The sequence below is a fragment of the Canis lupus genome, chromosome 24, assembly GCF_011100685.1.
Source record: "Canis lupus familiaris isolate Mischka breed German Shepherd chromosome 24, alternate assembly UU_Cfam_GSD_1.0, whole genome shotgun sequence".
NCBI classification, from domain to species: Eukaryota; Metazoa; Chordata; class Mammalia; order Carnivora; family Canidae; genus Canis; species Canis lupus.
Genome location: NC_049245.1, coordinates 27,112,217 through 27,127,794, shown reverse-complemented (window position 1 = coordinate 27,127,794; position 15,578 = coordinate 27,112,217). Strand labels below are relative to the sequence as shown.

Sequence of the window (15,578 nt, the reverse complement as noted above, 5' to 3'; positions counted from 1 at the left end):
ACACATAGTAAAGAAGTATGTATATGATGATAAGTCCAAATTGACGTCTCCAGAAATTAATTTCCTACTGAGTTTCCGACTAGTTCATCCATCCACTTATCTGGCATCAGCCCTTGGAATATCTATGAGCCATCTCAAACTTAACCTGGCCAAAACTCCTGACTTCCTCTACCACATCTTTTCCTCAAATTTCATCTCAGCAAACAGCACCAGCAGCCAGCCACTAAGTCATGTCAAAAACCTAGAAATAATCTGATTTTTCTTTTCCTTCACAACCAGTTCCCACTCAACTCCCACAAATACTATCAATTTTACATGGGAAGGTGAGGCAAATTCATCCACAAAGTAAACATTTGATAAACTGGAAGCTATTACTATTTTTTCACTGAGTCCTAGCCAATGTAATCTCTAGACTGTAGAAAGGCAATACCCTTCATACTCCTGTCCATGTCTCTCCCTTGGCCTTATAATCCATTCTCCACACCAAGCCAGAGGGACCTTCTAACACATGATGGAATAAATCATTCCTCCGCTTAAACTAATCACTGACATCCCATCAGAATAAAATTCTTTCTCCCAGGGCTTACAGGACATATGTGATTGGTACCTGCCTACCTCTCTGATCTTATCTGGATGCTGCTTTTCCCTTTGCCCAACACAACTGTTCTAACCACACTGGCCTTCATTCTGATCCTCTTAACATGCCAAGATTATTTCTACTTTAGGTTCTTTTTAATAAGCTGTTTGTTCCTACTTCACATGATTGCTTCAAATGTCATTTCCTTAGAGAGGCTTCCTTAACCACACTAGAAGAGATCTCACTCCAGGCTGTTATTCTATTTCATTATGTCCATGTTATCACCCTCTGAAAGTATCTTGCTCATTTATTTGTCCTTGCCTGCCTTGTTCACTGCTGCTCCTCTAGTGTCTACCTCAGTACCTGGCACATAGAAGGCACCCAAATACATGTTGAATGAAAAATGAAGTCCACAACTATATTCAAACTGAGGAGAAAATAAGAAGGCATTTGTGTGGGGAAAACAGTTCAAAGTCTAGCTACTTAAACAGCTATTCAGATGAAATCTCACCTATGAGCTTGGCAGCTTCCTCTGACCTGAGAGGTTTGGTTTATGGTGTTGGGGGGGGGGGGATTATCATAGACATAGAGATTCCTAATCAATTTTGGTCAATATTAATGGGTCCACTATCTTTGTTCATCCACTAGGCACAGAAAACCATACAGAGTACTTGTTACTACAGATAAGGTACATTAGGATTGAAGTGGAGTAGCTAGCTTTTCTAACAAAGGTAGGAGGAAGAGGCTTGGAAACATAGGGATCCTGAATCTAATAGCAAAAAGGACCTTAAAAGAAAAAGAAGAATGGGGGGGGGGGGGAATAGACACCCCCTCCCCCCCACTGAAAAGGATCAGGCTTAGTTTCCCCATAATGCCATAGAATCTGCCAAGACATTTTCACAGCCACCTCCTAGATAGGTTTTAAGATGTTACACCAAGTAAAAAAGTTTTCAATCCCAGTATTGCCCATCCTCCTTCTCTTACTCCCTTCTACTTATCTGTTCCTGGCTTGGGGGCAAGTTAACACTCACTGTTCAATTTTTAAACAAAAATGTTATGTTTACTATCCCTACAGGAAATTATTTTAGTCAATTTCCCATACCCTAATTAACTCATTCAACAAATATTTACTATATCTCTACTGTGCCAGGGCAGACCACAATGATGTCCAACTCCTGAGACACCAATCACATCAAGGCTACATCAATGGTACTCCCTAAAGCTATGTAACCTGGCAGGTCTGTGCCAGACACTTTACTAGGTGCCCAGGATACAGCAAAAAACAGAGAAGAAATGGTCCTTCTCATCACAAAGTTTACAATTTAGCATATTTCCGTAACTGAGCAAAGACTGGGGACCAGGCATCGTACTACTGCGTACTTTCAAACAGACTTGTGTATTTCTGCCCCACGGCAACTTCAGTGAGGTAGGGGATGTTGTCCCCATCTCATCAGTTAAGAAACCTGGGCTCAAAAAGCTAAGTAACACATCTGAGATCACTGAGACAGTGCTGGAGGTAGAGCTACAGCTCAAGAAACTGAACTACATCTTCTGAAAACAAGAAAGTGCCTGGCTCCAATTTGAGATAGCACTTCTAGTAGTCTAGTAAGCATACTGTTCTAAGGATTCAGGATTATTTCAAGATCATAACACATTCTACTTCTTCAGTCCATGTTCATTAAAAGTAAGCACCAGTTACATAGTTGACAAAAATCTTTTTCTCATCTCTAAAAAACTAGGTATCATTTCTTTCTTTTGGAGTTTTCATTTTATTCCTTCAAACTTCCCAAATCTTTCAAGGAATGCTAGACTCATTTATACATTTGAGGCCTTTCACTTATACTTCAGACCCTAGAACAATTTTGTTTGACCAACTGGTCTCCTTTTTGCCCTTCCTAATTTCCTTTTGCAAAGATGTTTCTTACATGTTTACTAAGTAATATTTCAGTGAAAAATAGTTTTTCTTTGCTCCCCTTAGCAACTAAACTGTGTATCTAGAAAAGCAATTTGTTTTTAAGTAGATAGAAGTGATTTATAGAAGTTTTAATCAAATGTGTTTTCTGTGATCTTCGCTACATGTGTGCTCTATGCACTAGTCCGCTCATTCAAAAACACAGTAGTGGTAGAGATTTAATATAATACAGCCAGTGCAAGTATCTACTTTCCAGGCGGGGATAATTATTATCTTTGCAGTTACAGTAATGACCACTATTTTTAGTAAATGAGATATCTAAACATCTAGAAGGAAGGAAGTAAAAATGAAGACATAACCAACTAATATCTTGCTATTACGGTTTTGTTACTGGAATGTTTCTTGGTACTATTTAGCTTTGTTTTCTGACCATAAACCAATGAGACAACTCAGCCAAACCAAGAAAAACAGTATATTCAAAAATGAATTCAACAAAGGAACACATCTAGGGAAAAAGATGTTCTACAAGTGCCTGACTCAATTCCTTAAAGGCATCAAAATGTTTACACATGAGACAGTTCTTAAGGGCGCAACAAAACATAAAACCGTAATTTGGCCTCTGCAACACTCTGTAAAGCACACCCCTGTACAATATGAAGTTGTCAATTTGCAAAGACTATCCCAGAAAAGGAAAGAACAATAAGGAGCAAAGTGTAATGCATTTAAACACCAACCCAAACAAAAAAAACAGACAACATACCTGGCAACATGAGAAAAGGCATCCACAAGAACAGATTCAAATTCTCTAGTGAATTCAGGTCCTTTCCTTTTACTGTTTTGGATGACATCATTGGCTAAGTACAGAAAAGTAAGCTTTCTATTTGATTTGGCTGGAAAAAAGAAAAAAAAGAAAATTTAATTTACACCAAGGAAATTCTCAGTCCACAATTCTTCTGCCCTAAGCTACTCCTAGAGAATATTAAGACAAGCATCATCTACTTGAGATCAGGGCTCCTTTATGTTTGAAACAACAACTTAAATAACTTCTTGACATCACTAACAAAACATGTTTGAGAATACAATTTTAAAAAACAAAACAAGAGCAGGTCATCTTCATTTCTGTGATATTTTAACCATGGTAACTGACGGTAAAAATAAAGATAATCCAAAGAAAATTCCTAAAGGATAAGCAGTCAATATTCTCAAGAAGACATATTAAGACCAAGGTCTTCATTTATTTTACTGCAAAGATGAGCAATTTAAATTCACTATTAATTACCAAATACTCTAGAATGAAAGACTGAGCTAGGTTTCAGTTTTAAAATAGATTCTTGTAATTTAGGTTCCCACACTGAGAAGTTCTCTTTGAAGATTCCAATAACAATCATCAGTCAATGATATCAACTCTACAACCCAGAGAAATCTCTAGATGCACCAATAGATATTTATCTCAAATACAAATATATATTAATGCTACATTATTACTGTAAATTTAAAGATGTCTGAATTCTGGATATGCAAAATTATGGCTCCCACAAAAACCATAATTCTTCTCTCTTATACATACTAAATGTAGTATTTCCTATTACTCTATATGGTATCATATATTAAACCATAAAAACCTCATGCACTTTGTCTGAGTTACAGTTGCTTGGGGGAACATTACTGAATTTCCTGGCTTCTATGCACATAACTTCTCAACCGTAAAGTTACATCACCATCATTTTTGGTCCCAGTTTTCTTTTAAAAGAAATAAATAAAAATATAATCAGACAGTCCAAAACACTAAATTTTCTCCAATGCTAAAATACCTGAAAAACTCAAGCAAGCCTTCTATCAACCTTTACATACCTGAAAAACTAGTCCTTACTCTATTCCTCTCAGAAACCAGTTGTTTCTTTTGAAATGCACACAGCATGTATAAATTTTGACACAGCAGGCATAAGATGTGACATTTTTAAAGGAGCTACAGAAGAATAACCCAAGTTAAAAACAAGATTTTTAAGAGCATGTAACAGTTTAAAATGACTTAAATTATTTGTAAAATTGAATATGGATACCCTGAGTTGTATTAACCTTCTGGTAAGAAGCTAGTTCGCAGGGCTAACTGACGATAATATCTAATCTTTAACTACTCTAACTATTATCCAAAGCAGATCAAGTGTCAATAGTTACAATGTCTACCAGTGCTACAAAGGTATCATTATGACAAAGGCTTTTCTTTCTTTGAAGCAAACCTTGTTCTGGGATGTTGCAACAAGTAAAACTACCAAGTCTATATAACCCATGAGTTACGGGATTCAAAAGGACAACAGAACTTCAACAAAGCAAATCTGACTTAGCGAAGCTTTATAAATGCCACAAAATAAATGTTTAAAAACCCAGAATTCACTGTATAAAATGTCAATTTGGACAATTAAGACATGATACATTTTTCAGTACTGCAAATATGATAGCCAAGAGGCCGGAGTCAAAGTTTTCACTATTTACAATGCCAATTAAGTTTTTATCATCCTCAAACTTTGCAATGGGGATTTATTCAGGATCAAACGCTATCCCTCTACATCCAGCATCCTGAAGCCGAAGTCGTCAGTATGTGTGTAAAAGTGGTATCACAAAGCCCTGAGCACTTGAACACATACACCCTCTCTCTACTCTAGTCCCAGGTGACAGCTCACTTGTTGAGACAGCTTTCCAATATGACAAAATAAATCCTTTTACCCTCTATCTATGCCTATTCCAAATGGGATGGAATAGTCGTTAGGCAAAATTTATACAACTAGTTGACCAAAAAATTTTACTTGTTTAGCTGGTTTTGACATCTAAGAAAGTTGGGGTGTGTGTGTGTGTGTTTGTGAGCCTATTTATCTGCATTCATGCCAACATACAAAAACATTACTAAAAAATATTCATCTAAGAGCATTTTACATCAAAATTCTCCATAAAGAAGGAAAGTTCTACCTAGAACAGAGCCCAAAGGGATAAATTAAGAATTATTCCTAGAAAGTGGAAAGACAATAACCCATCAAGAATAAAAGTAGTAGTTAAGCAAATAATAATAACTTCTTAAATCCTGTAAATATTTTGACGGCAACTCAAAGATAGTCTGTCAACATCTTAGGGAAAATGACTTAACCACAGATAGAAATGTCCACTTTTAAAGACACAGGGTGGGCCAGAATCTAGGGGGCTAGTCAATTTGAACAGAAGGCATAAAATCTTTTTCCACTTCATTGTGGAGGCATTCTCAATTCATGAAAGAAGCCTTGGTATTAAGAAGCTGTATCCTGAGGCTTGGAAGAGCATCCTCTACCTTAGCACTATCCAGTATGGTAGCTACTGGCCATATATGGCTACTGAACACTTGAATTGTAACTAGCATAATTATTTAAAATTTTAGTTCCTTGGGCTACTGGGTGGCTCAGTCAGTTAAGTGTCTGCTTTCAGCTCAGCTCATGATCTTCGGGTCCTGGGATCAAGCCCCACATTGGGCTTCCTGCCCCATGAGGAATCTACCTCTCCCCCTTTTTCTGCCCTCCCCCTCCCCTGAGTTCTCCCTCTCAAATAAATAAAATCTTTAAAAAAATTTTTTAAATTCCTTAGTCACATATTTCAAATGCTCAATAGCCACATGTGGCAAGTGGCTACCTTGTTGGACATTATGGATATAAAACATTTTACAGAAAGTTGTATTAGGTCGTGCTGTTTAGATCCTCTGTTCAACCATGAAAATGAAGTTGGAGACAATCGAACTCCTAACCTATTTTTAAACTGTGTAACAGGCACCATGCTAAATGTTATGGGTGTTGAAAAGAAACAAGGAGACCTAGTTTCTCCCTCAAAACACAAACCTAGTGAAAAAGACAAAACTAGTAAGCATGAAATAAATGCTAAATTGGTATGGGATGGGGTGGGATACATTGACTAATTCTGATCAACATAAGTGCTATGGGTTTGGTTGGAGTCCAGATGATCACCTTCACTTATTAAGGGGCACTGAGGCACTGGATACTTGAAAGTACAAATTTTGGCATCAGAGGGCTCTTGCTTATGCTCCAGCAATATGCCCCTAACAAAGCACTAATCTCTTCATATCTTTACCTTCTCATCTATAAAAGGGAGATAACAATGCTGGTCTCCTTAAAACAGAAGGTTCTATGAAATTAGGATCACATGAGATTAGGGTTAAAAGTGCTTCATAGATGAATGCACTCTCTAAATTGTTATTTTCCATAACTCAAGTAGGGTAGAAGGAGGAGAATTCAGGGGCTCCAGACTCTATTCTCCAACTGCCCGGAGGGGACCCCATCTCAGTACAGCATACAGCACATGTATTTGTGGGAAGGCGAGTCTCTGCGAGGCTAGAACTGGGTCGGTCTCCTGGAAGAATCCAGGATCTTGGTGTCTGACAGCCTAATGCAATCTAGCCTCACCAGGTCTAAGGCACTGAAAACACCACTTAACCTACTCCATCTCACAGATAGTAGAAAACACATGTAAAGTTACTTCCTATGCTATCAAGGGCCTACTACACAGAGGCTAATCTAAGCTCCAAAATGGCTCTAAGCTTCATTTCCTCAGCTTCCTGGTATGGAATTATCAGGTTAACAGCTATAAAAGTGCCTATCCTGCCCCACCAGGCTACAAGCAACTTGAAGGCAAAGATCATGCCTTACATTGAGTCACCAGTAGTCCCGTTTCACCATTATTTATGAAATGCCTAAACTGTGCTGGACACCATGCTAGATGTTCATTTGGATTATCCTGTTTACTCCTTACCACAGCCAAGTTGTTTGAGCCTCAGTTTTCCTCATCTGCAAAGTTCCTACTCCAGAGAACTCTGAGAATTTAAAAAATGACAGTGTATGTAAAAATATCAGTACTGCGCCCGGCACATTATTAAAGGCACAGTAAATATCAGTCTTCATCACCTCCATGTCACAGGTAAGGAAACTGAGGGTCAGAGAGGCTAAGCCGCTGGGGTCAGTGACTAGCAGAATCAGGCTTAAATTCCAGGCAGATGGCCTCTGGAGCCAACGTGTTATCAGGCATCCAACCCGGTGCCTGGCACTGAACGGGCTGAGCTCCGGGTCCGTCTGTCAGATCCTGAGCAGGGCCTGGAATCAATGAAAGATGCACGAGCCTGAGAGGCAAGGTCTAGGCAGCTCGGCCCGAGGCGTCCACAATGGGGGTAACTGTACCCACTTCACAGATGTGTCCGAGGACCCAGTGTGAGGATATCCAGAAAGGTCTTGGCATGCTTGACCCGCACAGAATAAAGGCTCTGCAAGGGGCAGCTACCCTCGTCCTCGTCCTCTGGATGAGAAAACCAGAAGCACAGAGAGAGGAAGACCCTAGCCCAGTGTCATCCAGCTAGTAGGCGGCTGAGCCAGGACTGCATCCGGGCGGGCAGTCTCACTCCAAACGCTCAGCCAAGCCACGGGCACACAACAGCCTAGGGCCAGTGCCCTCTACGAGGCTGTCGAGATAAGAACAGTCCCAGGTGTCAGGAGTAGCCTTGGGGGGGGGGGGGGGGTGTTGGACGAGCTCGCAGTCTGGGAGCCTCACGCAAGTACCCTGAACCTACCTGGGCCTCAGTTTCCTTCTCTGAGAAATGGGGATAACACTGCCTGCGCCCCTCAGAGGCGCAGAGGCCCGGGCTTGGAAAGCAAGCAGCTGAGGGGAGCCTCGGGAGTGGGATGGGGGGAGGGCCCAGGGGGTGTTTACCTTTGCGGAGCTCTCGGTGCCACACAGAAACGATAGGTCCCGCGTGCTTGCGGTGGTGGATGAGCCACAGCGACAGGGTCTGCACGCTCTGCTGAGAGTTGCTCAGCTCCGAGAGCTTCTTCTCCAGCGCCGACTCGGAGAAGGAGGACATGGTGGCGGCGGCGGGGCCCTGCAGGGAGCGGCCTGGGCCGCCCAGTGCGGCGGGAGGAGCGACCGCACGAGGCCCGGGCCTCACCTGACCGCCTGCGGGGCTCTTTACTGACTGACTGACGGCCAGGGGGCGAGGAGGGGGAGGGGATGGGTCTCCGCAGTAACAGCCGCCCGCGCCGCCGCCACAAGATGGCCACCGACCTCTCACCCCGCCGCGAGCAGGGTCAAAGGGCAAGGGCCGGAGTAGCTGGGCACCGGGAGGTGTCAGAGCTACAGAAAAACGCCCCTCCAGTGGCGGCGGCCTCCCCGAACCTCGCTCAGGGCACTTCGAAAGCGACAGACGGGCAAAGAAGCGCAGTCCGGCGGCCTCCGGAAGGCGCTTTGACCGCTCGCGCCCGCACGCAGGCGCAGGGAGTCTCGCCGGAACCCTTTCTCCCGCTCCCGCAGAACCTTTCTGGCGCTCTGTGGCGCGCTAGTTACACGTCACTTCCGGCGGGGCGAAGGAGGCGGGAGAGTGAGGGAAAGGCTGGAAGACGAGGTAAGGGAAGAGTGGCGGGAGCAAGAGGGAACCCAGCAACCGGGAAGCCGTAGAGGGAGATCCGGTAGAGACACTCATGTCGAGGGATCAGGAATGGGTACGGGGCGGGGGGGCGCTTTCTCCCTCGTCTGGCAGGCCCCAGGCCGCAGTCTTCTCCGTACCCGTCCTGCTCTCCGCCCCCCCACCCCCAGCTTCCTTTTGGTTGTGCCAAGCCACCCACGTGCACTTTTCACGCCTTGGCTCTTGCTGTTCTTTCTCCAAAGGTGACCCCTCGCCCCCCGCCTTCTCATCTGGTGTGCCCGCACTCGATCTCCAGGACCACCCTTTAATGTCCAGTTCTGAGCTTTACTCTGACAGCACTGCCATAAAACACACCTTTGTGCTCTTAATTTAGTTGCTTCTTTGAGGAAATTGCGTGCTGCCCTTGTGCTGCCCTTGCCCTCTGGGGGGTCCATTTGACCGTTTCTCAAATTTAAGCAGTATGTTAACCTTTTTGAGAGTGGGGGCAGGGAGGTCATTGGTTCCATTGATCTCCTTTAAAACGCTGTTTGAGACTATCCTCTTTACGTATTTTTAAAACGTTTTAAATTCCAACGATCAAATCAGTAGAGAAATTTGTCCTTCCAGCTGCTGTGGGGTTGGTGGTAGGGAGTTAGGTTGTTGTACACATAACAGAGTTTTAAAAGATCCTGGTTATCGTGGAACTTACCAGTTATGGGGAAACCCTAGTTAAGAGACATTCTTCTAGTTGACTGTTTTTGCTCTCACTGCACCATATTGTAGCTCTTTGTTTAGCTCTTTCACTCCTCTTCCAGACTAGAATCATCGTAATCATATTTGTAGCCAACATAGTGAGCAATTGCTATGAGATTAGATGCTGTTTTCACACAGTAACACATTTAATCCTCACGACAGAGCTATATAAGGTAGTTATTGTGTTATTCTCATTTGGCAAATTAGGAAACAAGACAGGTTAGGCGACCTACCCAAGATCACATAACTAAGATTAGAGGGAAAGGACTGCATCTTTTTTAGTTTTCTCATCCTGCCACCTTATTCAGAGCTGATTGGGTGAATTAATATAAAAAAGGCAAATGCCCTAAAATTACACAGTCAAAATGTAGTTATAATTGTAACCTAGGGCCCCCGAGTCCAAATCTGGACCATGTTTCTATATTAAGCAGCACTATCACATACTGAATGAACACTTACACCAAATCACTTTGTATTAAGCACATTACATATTTTGTTTTACTTAATCCTTAACAACATTTCTGTGGGATGTGGATTATTATCACTATTTGAAAGATGAGAAAACATAAAACATAGTTGAGTAATCTGTCCAGTATCACTTGGACATAGAAAATGACAGAGCTAGGAGTCACATCAAGGTTATATGATGTCTAATCCCAAAGTCTTCACTCCTGAGCCAGTGATTCATTTTTTCGGCAAATAATTTTTGAGCACCTGTGTCTCAAGCACTATTTTAAGCAAAACCAATCTACGTCCCCGGAAGCAGACCTTCTGCAAGAGAAGATAGATTTAATAAATATGCAAGTATAAAACAAGTCAGAAAATGGTATCTACCTTGAATAAAAATCAAGAAGGGTAAGGAGGATGAAGAATGCATTTGTGGGAGGGTAGGAGTGTATTATATATACTGATCAAAAAAGGCCTCCCTGATAGGGTGACATTCGGTCAGAGTCCTGAAAGAAATGAGAGAACAAGCCATATCCTGTATGGTGGAATGTTGTTCCAGGCAGAAGGAAAACCAAGTGCGATTGTCAGACCATTGTTGGCATTTTTGAGGAACAGCAGGACAGATGGTAAGGCTGGAGTGATGTGAACCAGAATGCTGGAAATGAGCTCAGAAAAGTAGCCAGGGACCACATGACATGGACCATATCATGTAGGGACCTGTAAGCAGTAGGAAGGATTTTAGATAATACTCAGAATGAAATAAGAGTTCACCGAATGCTTTTTGAGCAAAAGAGAACCATCGTGGCTGTTAAGCAGAGAAGAGCAAGACTGCAAGGATGGAAGCAGGAAGAGCAGTTCAGCAGCTGTTGTCATAACCCAGGTGAAAGGATGACTCAGAACAGGGTGGAGGTGGTGAGAGATGGTCAGATTCTGGGGATAGGAATCCGGGGATTCTGTCTTTTAGAGGAAGAACAGGATTTGCTGACAAATTATATATGAGGTATAGAACAAAGATGAGTCTATATGGCCCCAAAGGTTTTAGCCCAAGCAACCATAAAAATGAGAGTTTGCATTTATTGAATTACAGAAAGAGCTGATCCGGGGAGCAAAAGCAGGAGTTTAGCTTTGTACATATCCACGTGGAAATGCCTATCCAGATAGAGGTGTCTCATAGGCAGTTGGATTTATGTATGGGTCTAGAGTTCAAGGGAGAGATCTGATGGAGATATAAGTATGGGAGTCATAGGGAGAATAGGACCAGAAAGAAGAGAAATTCAATGACTGAGTCCTCAAACACTTCAGCATTTAGAAGCCTGAAAGATAAGATGATAGAATCATGTGATTTTTCCTTAGCCCGTTAATACGTAATTACACTGATTGATTTTCAGATATTGAGTCAGCCTTCCATCCCTAGCATACACCCTACTTTGTTATGGTGTGTAATTCTTTTTACATGCAAAGTATATCTAATAATATTTTATTTAGGATTTTTTGCATCTATGTTCATGAAGGAAATTGGTCTGCAGTTTTTTGATTTATGTATTTGTTGGGTTTCAGGATCAGGGTAAAATAGGTTGGAAAATTTTCCTCCTTTTTCTAGAATGGTGTAGAATTGGTGTTAATTCCTTAAACGGTTGGTAGAAATTCCCAGTGAAACCATCTGGGCCTCTGGATTTGTTTTCTTTTTCTTTTTGAGTTTTTAAATGGCAAAACGTTATAAGGTTGGTCAAATAATCTATTTCATATTGGGTGAGCTGTAGTATTTTTTGATTATTTCATTTAAGTTGTCGAATATGTGTGTGAAGTTTTTGTGATATTCCTGTATTATCCTTTGATATCTGTCTGTCTTTCCCTCTTTCAGTCTTGCTAGAAGTTTGTTGACTTTATTGATCTTTTCAAAAAACCAGTTCTTTGTTTCATTGATTTTTCTCTATTTTCAATTTCATTGATTTCTGTTCTCTTTATTATTTCCTTCTTTCTGCCTGCTTTGGTTTTATTTTGCTCCTCCTTTTCCAGGTTCTTAAGGTGGGAGTTTAGATTATTGATTTGAGACCTTTCCCCTTTTTTAATGTATGTATTAACTACAATAAATTTCTCTCGCAAAAAAAAAAAAATTACCCTCTCAGCATGACTAGAGTTGTGTCCCACAAATTTTGATACATTGTATTTTTACTAAATTTCATTCGTTTAAGATCCCTGGGTGGCCGAATGGTTTGGCGCCTGCCTTTGGCCCAGGGCATGGTCCTGGGGTCCCAGGATCGAGTCCCACATTGGGCTTCTGCGTGGAGCCTGCTTCTCCCTCTGCCTGTGTCTCTGCCTCTCTCTCTCTTCTCTGTCTCTCGTGAATAAATAAATCTTTTTTAAAAAATTTAATTTGTTTCTATGTATCTTTTAGAATTTCCCTTGAGATTTCCTCTTTGATCCATGGATTATTGAGAAATATGTTGCTTAGTTTCCCAGTGTTTAGAGATTTTCCTCCTTTCTCTCTGTTACAGAGATTTCTAGTTTGATTCTATCATAGTTGGGGGACATACTATATTCTCTGTGTCATGATGCAGGATGTGATTCGTCTTGATATATGCTCTGTGGGCACTTGAAAGGGTTGCCTGTTGTAGGTTGGAGTATTCTTTAAATGTTAATTAGATCCTGTAGGTAGATATGTTGTTGAGTTCTTCTGTTATCCTTGCTGATTTTTTACCAATTTTGTCAATTGTTGACCGTAGAATGTTGAAGTCACCACCTGTACTTGGGGTGACTACCTATACTTTCAGTTTTAATGCATTTTTGCTTCACATATTTTGTGGTTGTTTTGTATTTAGGATTTGTGTTTTGACATAATTCTTTTAGTATTGCTGTGTCTTCTTGATGGGTTGACCCTTTAATGATTATAGAATGTCCCTCTTTCTCAGGTCATTTTCTTTGCTCTGAAGTCTACCTGATGTTAATATAGCCACTCTTGCTTGCCTTTGATTAATGTTTGCATATCTTTCTGTGTGTGCTTTTACTTTCAACCTACCTATGTCATATTTGAAGTGAGTTTCTTGTGGAGAGCATAGAGTCAGGTCATATTTTGTAATCTACTTTGATAATATCTGTTTTTTCATTGGTATATTGGTATATTGGTATATTTAATATGGCTATTGATATGTTATAGCATAATCTTCCATTTTATTTTTTGTTTTCTGTTTGTTCTGTTTTTGTTTCTCTAGTTTTTTTTTTTCCAGCTTTCTTATAGGTTACTTGAACATTTCTTTTTTTTTAATATTTTTTAAAATTTATTTATTTATTTATTTATTTACTTATTTATTTATGACAGTCACAGAGAGAGAGAGAGAGAGAGAGAGAGAGAGAGAGGCAGAGACACAGGCAGAGGGAGAAGCAGGCTCCATGCACCGGGAGCCCGATGTGGGATTCGATCCCGGGTCTCCAGGATCACGCCCTGGGCCAAAGGCAGGCGCTAAACCGCTGCGCCACCCAGGGATCCTGTTACTTGAACATTTCTTAGAATCCCATTTTATCAATAGTGTTCCTGAATGTATCTCTTTGGAACTATTTTTTTTCTTTAAGATTTTATATATTTATTCATGAGAGACAGAGAGACAGAGACATAGGCAGAGGGAGAAGTAGGCTCCATGCAGAGAGTCCGATGTGGGACTCGATCCTGGGACTCCAGGATCACGCCCTGAGTCAAAGGCAGACATGCTTAACTCCTTAGCCACCCAGGTGTCCCTTTGGAACCATTATTAATGGTTCTTCTAGGTATTACGTTATTTGTATGTAACTTATCTTTACCACTACTAGTAAAGTATAGGAACCTTACTTCCCTTTATGTTTCCTTATCCTCTCCCACTTATAATTGTCATAAATATTTCCTCTACATACACATTTAGATCCAAATCAGACAGTGATATAATTTTTGCTTCAACTGTCAAACACAATTTAGAAAACTCAAAAGAATAGGGAAAGCCTATTATATTTATATGTATCTTCACTTACTGTGTTCTTTCTTCCTCCTTGACATTTCAATATTCCTTTTTCTGATGTGTCCTTTCTGTTTAAAGGATTTCCTTCAGCCATGTTTTTAGAGCAGGCCTGCTGGTGATAAAGTCTCTTAGTTTTCCTTTATCTGAAAATGACTTAATTTCCACTTCATTCCTGATGGACATTTTGCTGGGTATAGAATTCTGTCTTAACAGTTCTCCCCTCCCCCCCCCAAAGTTACTGTGCCACTTTCTTCTGGCATACATGGTTTGTGATGATAAATCCATTGTCATTTGAATTGTTTTTTTCCCTAAAAGCAAGGTATCATTTTTCTCTGGCTGTTTTCAAGATTTTTTTGTCGTTTGTTTTCTGCAGTTTAATTATGATGTGATAATTAAATAATTATCTGAAATTATATTGGTATAAATTGGTAATTGGTGTAAATTTCTTTGGGTTTATTCTGTTTGGGTTCACTAAGCTTCTTGAATGTATACATTTATGTTTCTTGCTAAATTTGGCCAGTTTTCAGCCATTATTTATTTTGAGTACTTTTTCAAACTTACCCTTTTTCTCCTCTTCTTCTGGAACTCTTAGATCTTTTGTTACAGTCCTGTGGGTCCCTAAAGCTCGGTTCAGTCTTATTTTCTTTCAGTTCAGATTAGGTAGTTTCTAACTACCTAATTAAATTTTGCAGCTCATAGATTCTTTCCTGCGTCTTCTCCATTCTACTCTTAATCTCAACTACTGATCTTTTTATTATGGAATTTTTCAGTTCTAAAATTTCCATGTATTTTTTCTTTATATCTCCTATTTCTTTGCTGAGGCTTTCTGTTCTTTCATTTGCTTCAAGCAAGTTCATAATTGCTTCTTGAAGCATTTTAATTATGGCTGCTTTAGTAACTTTGTCGAATAATTTCTCACATCTCTGTCATCTCAGTGTTTGATGTATTGATTGTCTTCTTTCAGTTTGAGATCTTTCTGGTTCTTGGTATGATGAATGATTTTTGATTGGACATTTTTGCATTATGTTCTGATACTCTGGATCCTATTTAAGTCTTCTGTTTTAGCTGGCTTTCTCTGATGCCACTCTGGCAGGGGAACCAAGCACAATACAGAAGTCCAGAGTCCTCTCTCAGCCTCCTTTGACACCCAAAGGGAAGAGCTCCTCATTACTTCCTAGGAGAAGTGAGACTTCTAGCTCCCCACTTAGTATCCATTGCACTTCACTGGGGGTGGCCTCATTATTACAGGACAGTAGCCAAAGTCCTACTGTCCACTAGGCCTCCTCTGACACTGCCCTGCTGGTGAGGGAAAGGAACATATGTTCTTGATGTACACCCTTTTCTAAGTTAAGAATTGCTTTTCTAAAATGTATTGCCTACCAAAAATCTTGTCTAGTAGAAGCTTTAGATACATAGTATTAGTGTAATACAAGGCACAATTTCACAACTACTCTATAGAGGACAGCTAGAAAGGAAATGAGCCTAAAGTAG

General features: G+C 40.6%; 2 protein-coding genes across 7 annotated transcripts in view; one reads left to right on the top strand and one right to left on the bottom strand.

Annotated features, from left to right (window-relative positions):
* RPRD1B (regulation of nuclear pre-mRNA domain containing 1B) overlaps window positions 1–8,800 on the bottom strand; it is a 52,095-nt gene extending 43,295 nt beyond the window's left edge. The window contains exons 1-2 of one of the 2 annotated variants that reach the window (XM_038572290.1): window positions 8,217–8,800; window positions 3,250–3,379 (exon numbers count right to left, since the gene is read on the bottom strand). In XM_038572290.1, coding sequence (XP_038428218.1) covers window positions 3,250–3,379; window positions 8,217–8,367 — 281 coding nt within the window. In that variant the 5' untranslated portion in view covers window positions 8,368–8,800. The remainder of the gene's footprint in view (window positions 1–3,249; window positions 3,380–8,216) is intronic. The other variant, XM_038572289.1, reaches the window with a different exon arrangement.
* The window catches only part of TTI1 (TELO2 interacting protein 1), a 46,759-nt gene continuing 39,951 nt past the window's right edge, over window positions 8,771–15,578 (top strand). For all 5 annotated transcript variants that reach the window (XR_005377838.1, XR_005377840.1, XR_005377839.1 and 2 more), the window contains exon 1: window positions 8,771–8,904. The gene's annotated coding sequence lies outside the window, so the exon portion shown is untranslated. The remainder of the gene's footprint in view (window positions 8,905–15,578) is intronic.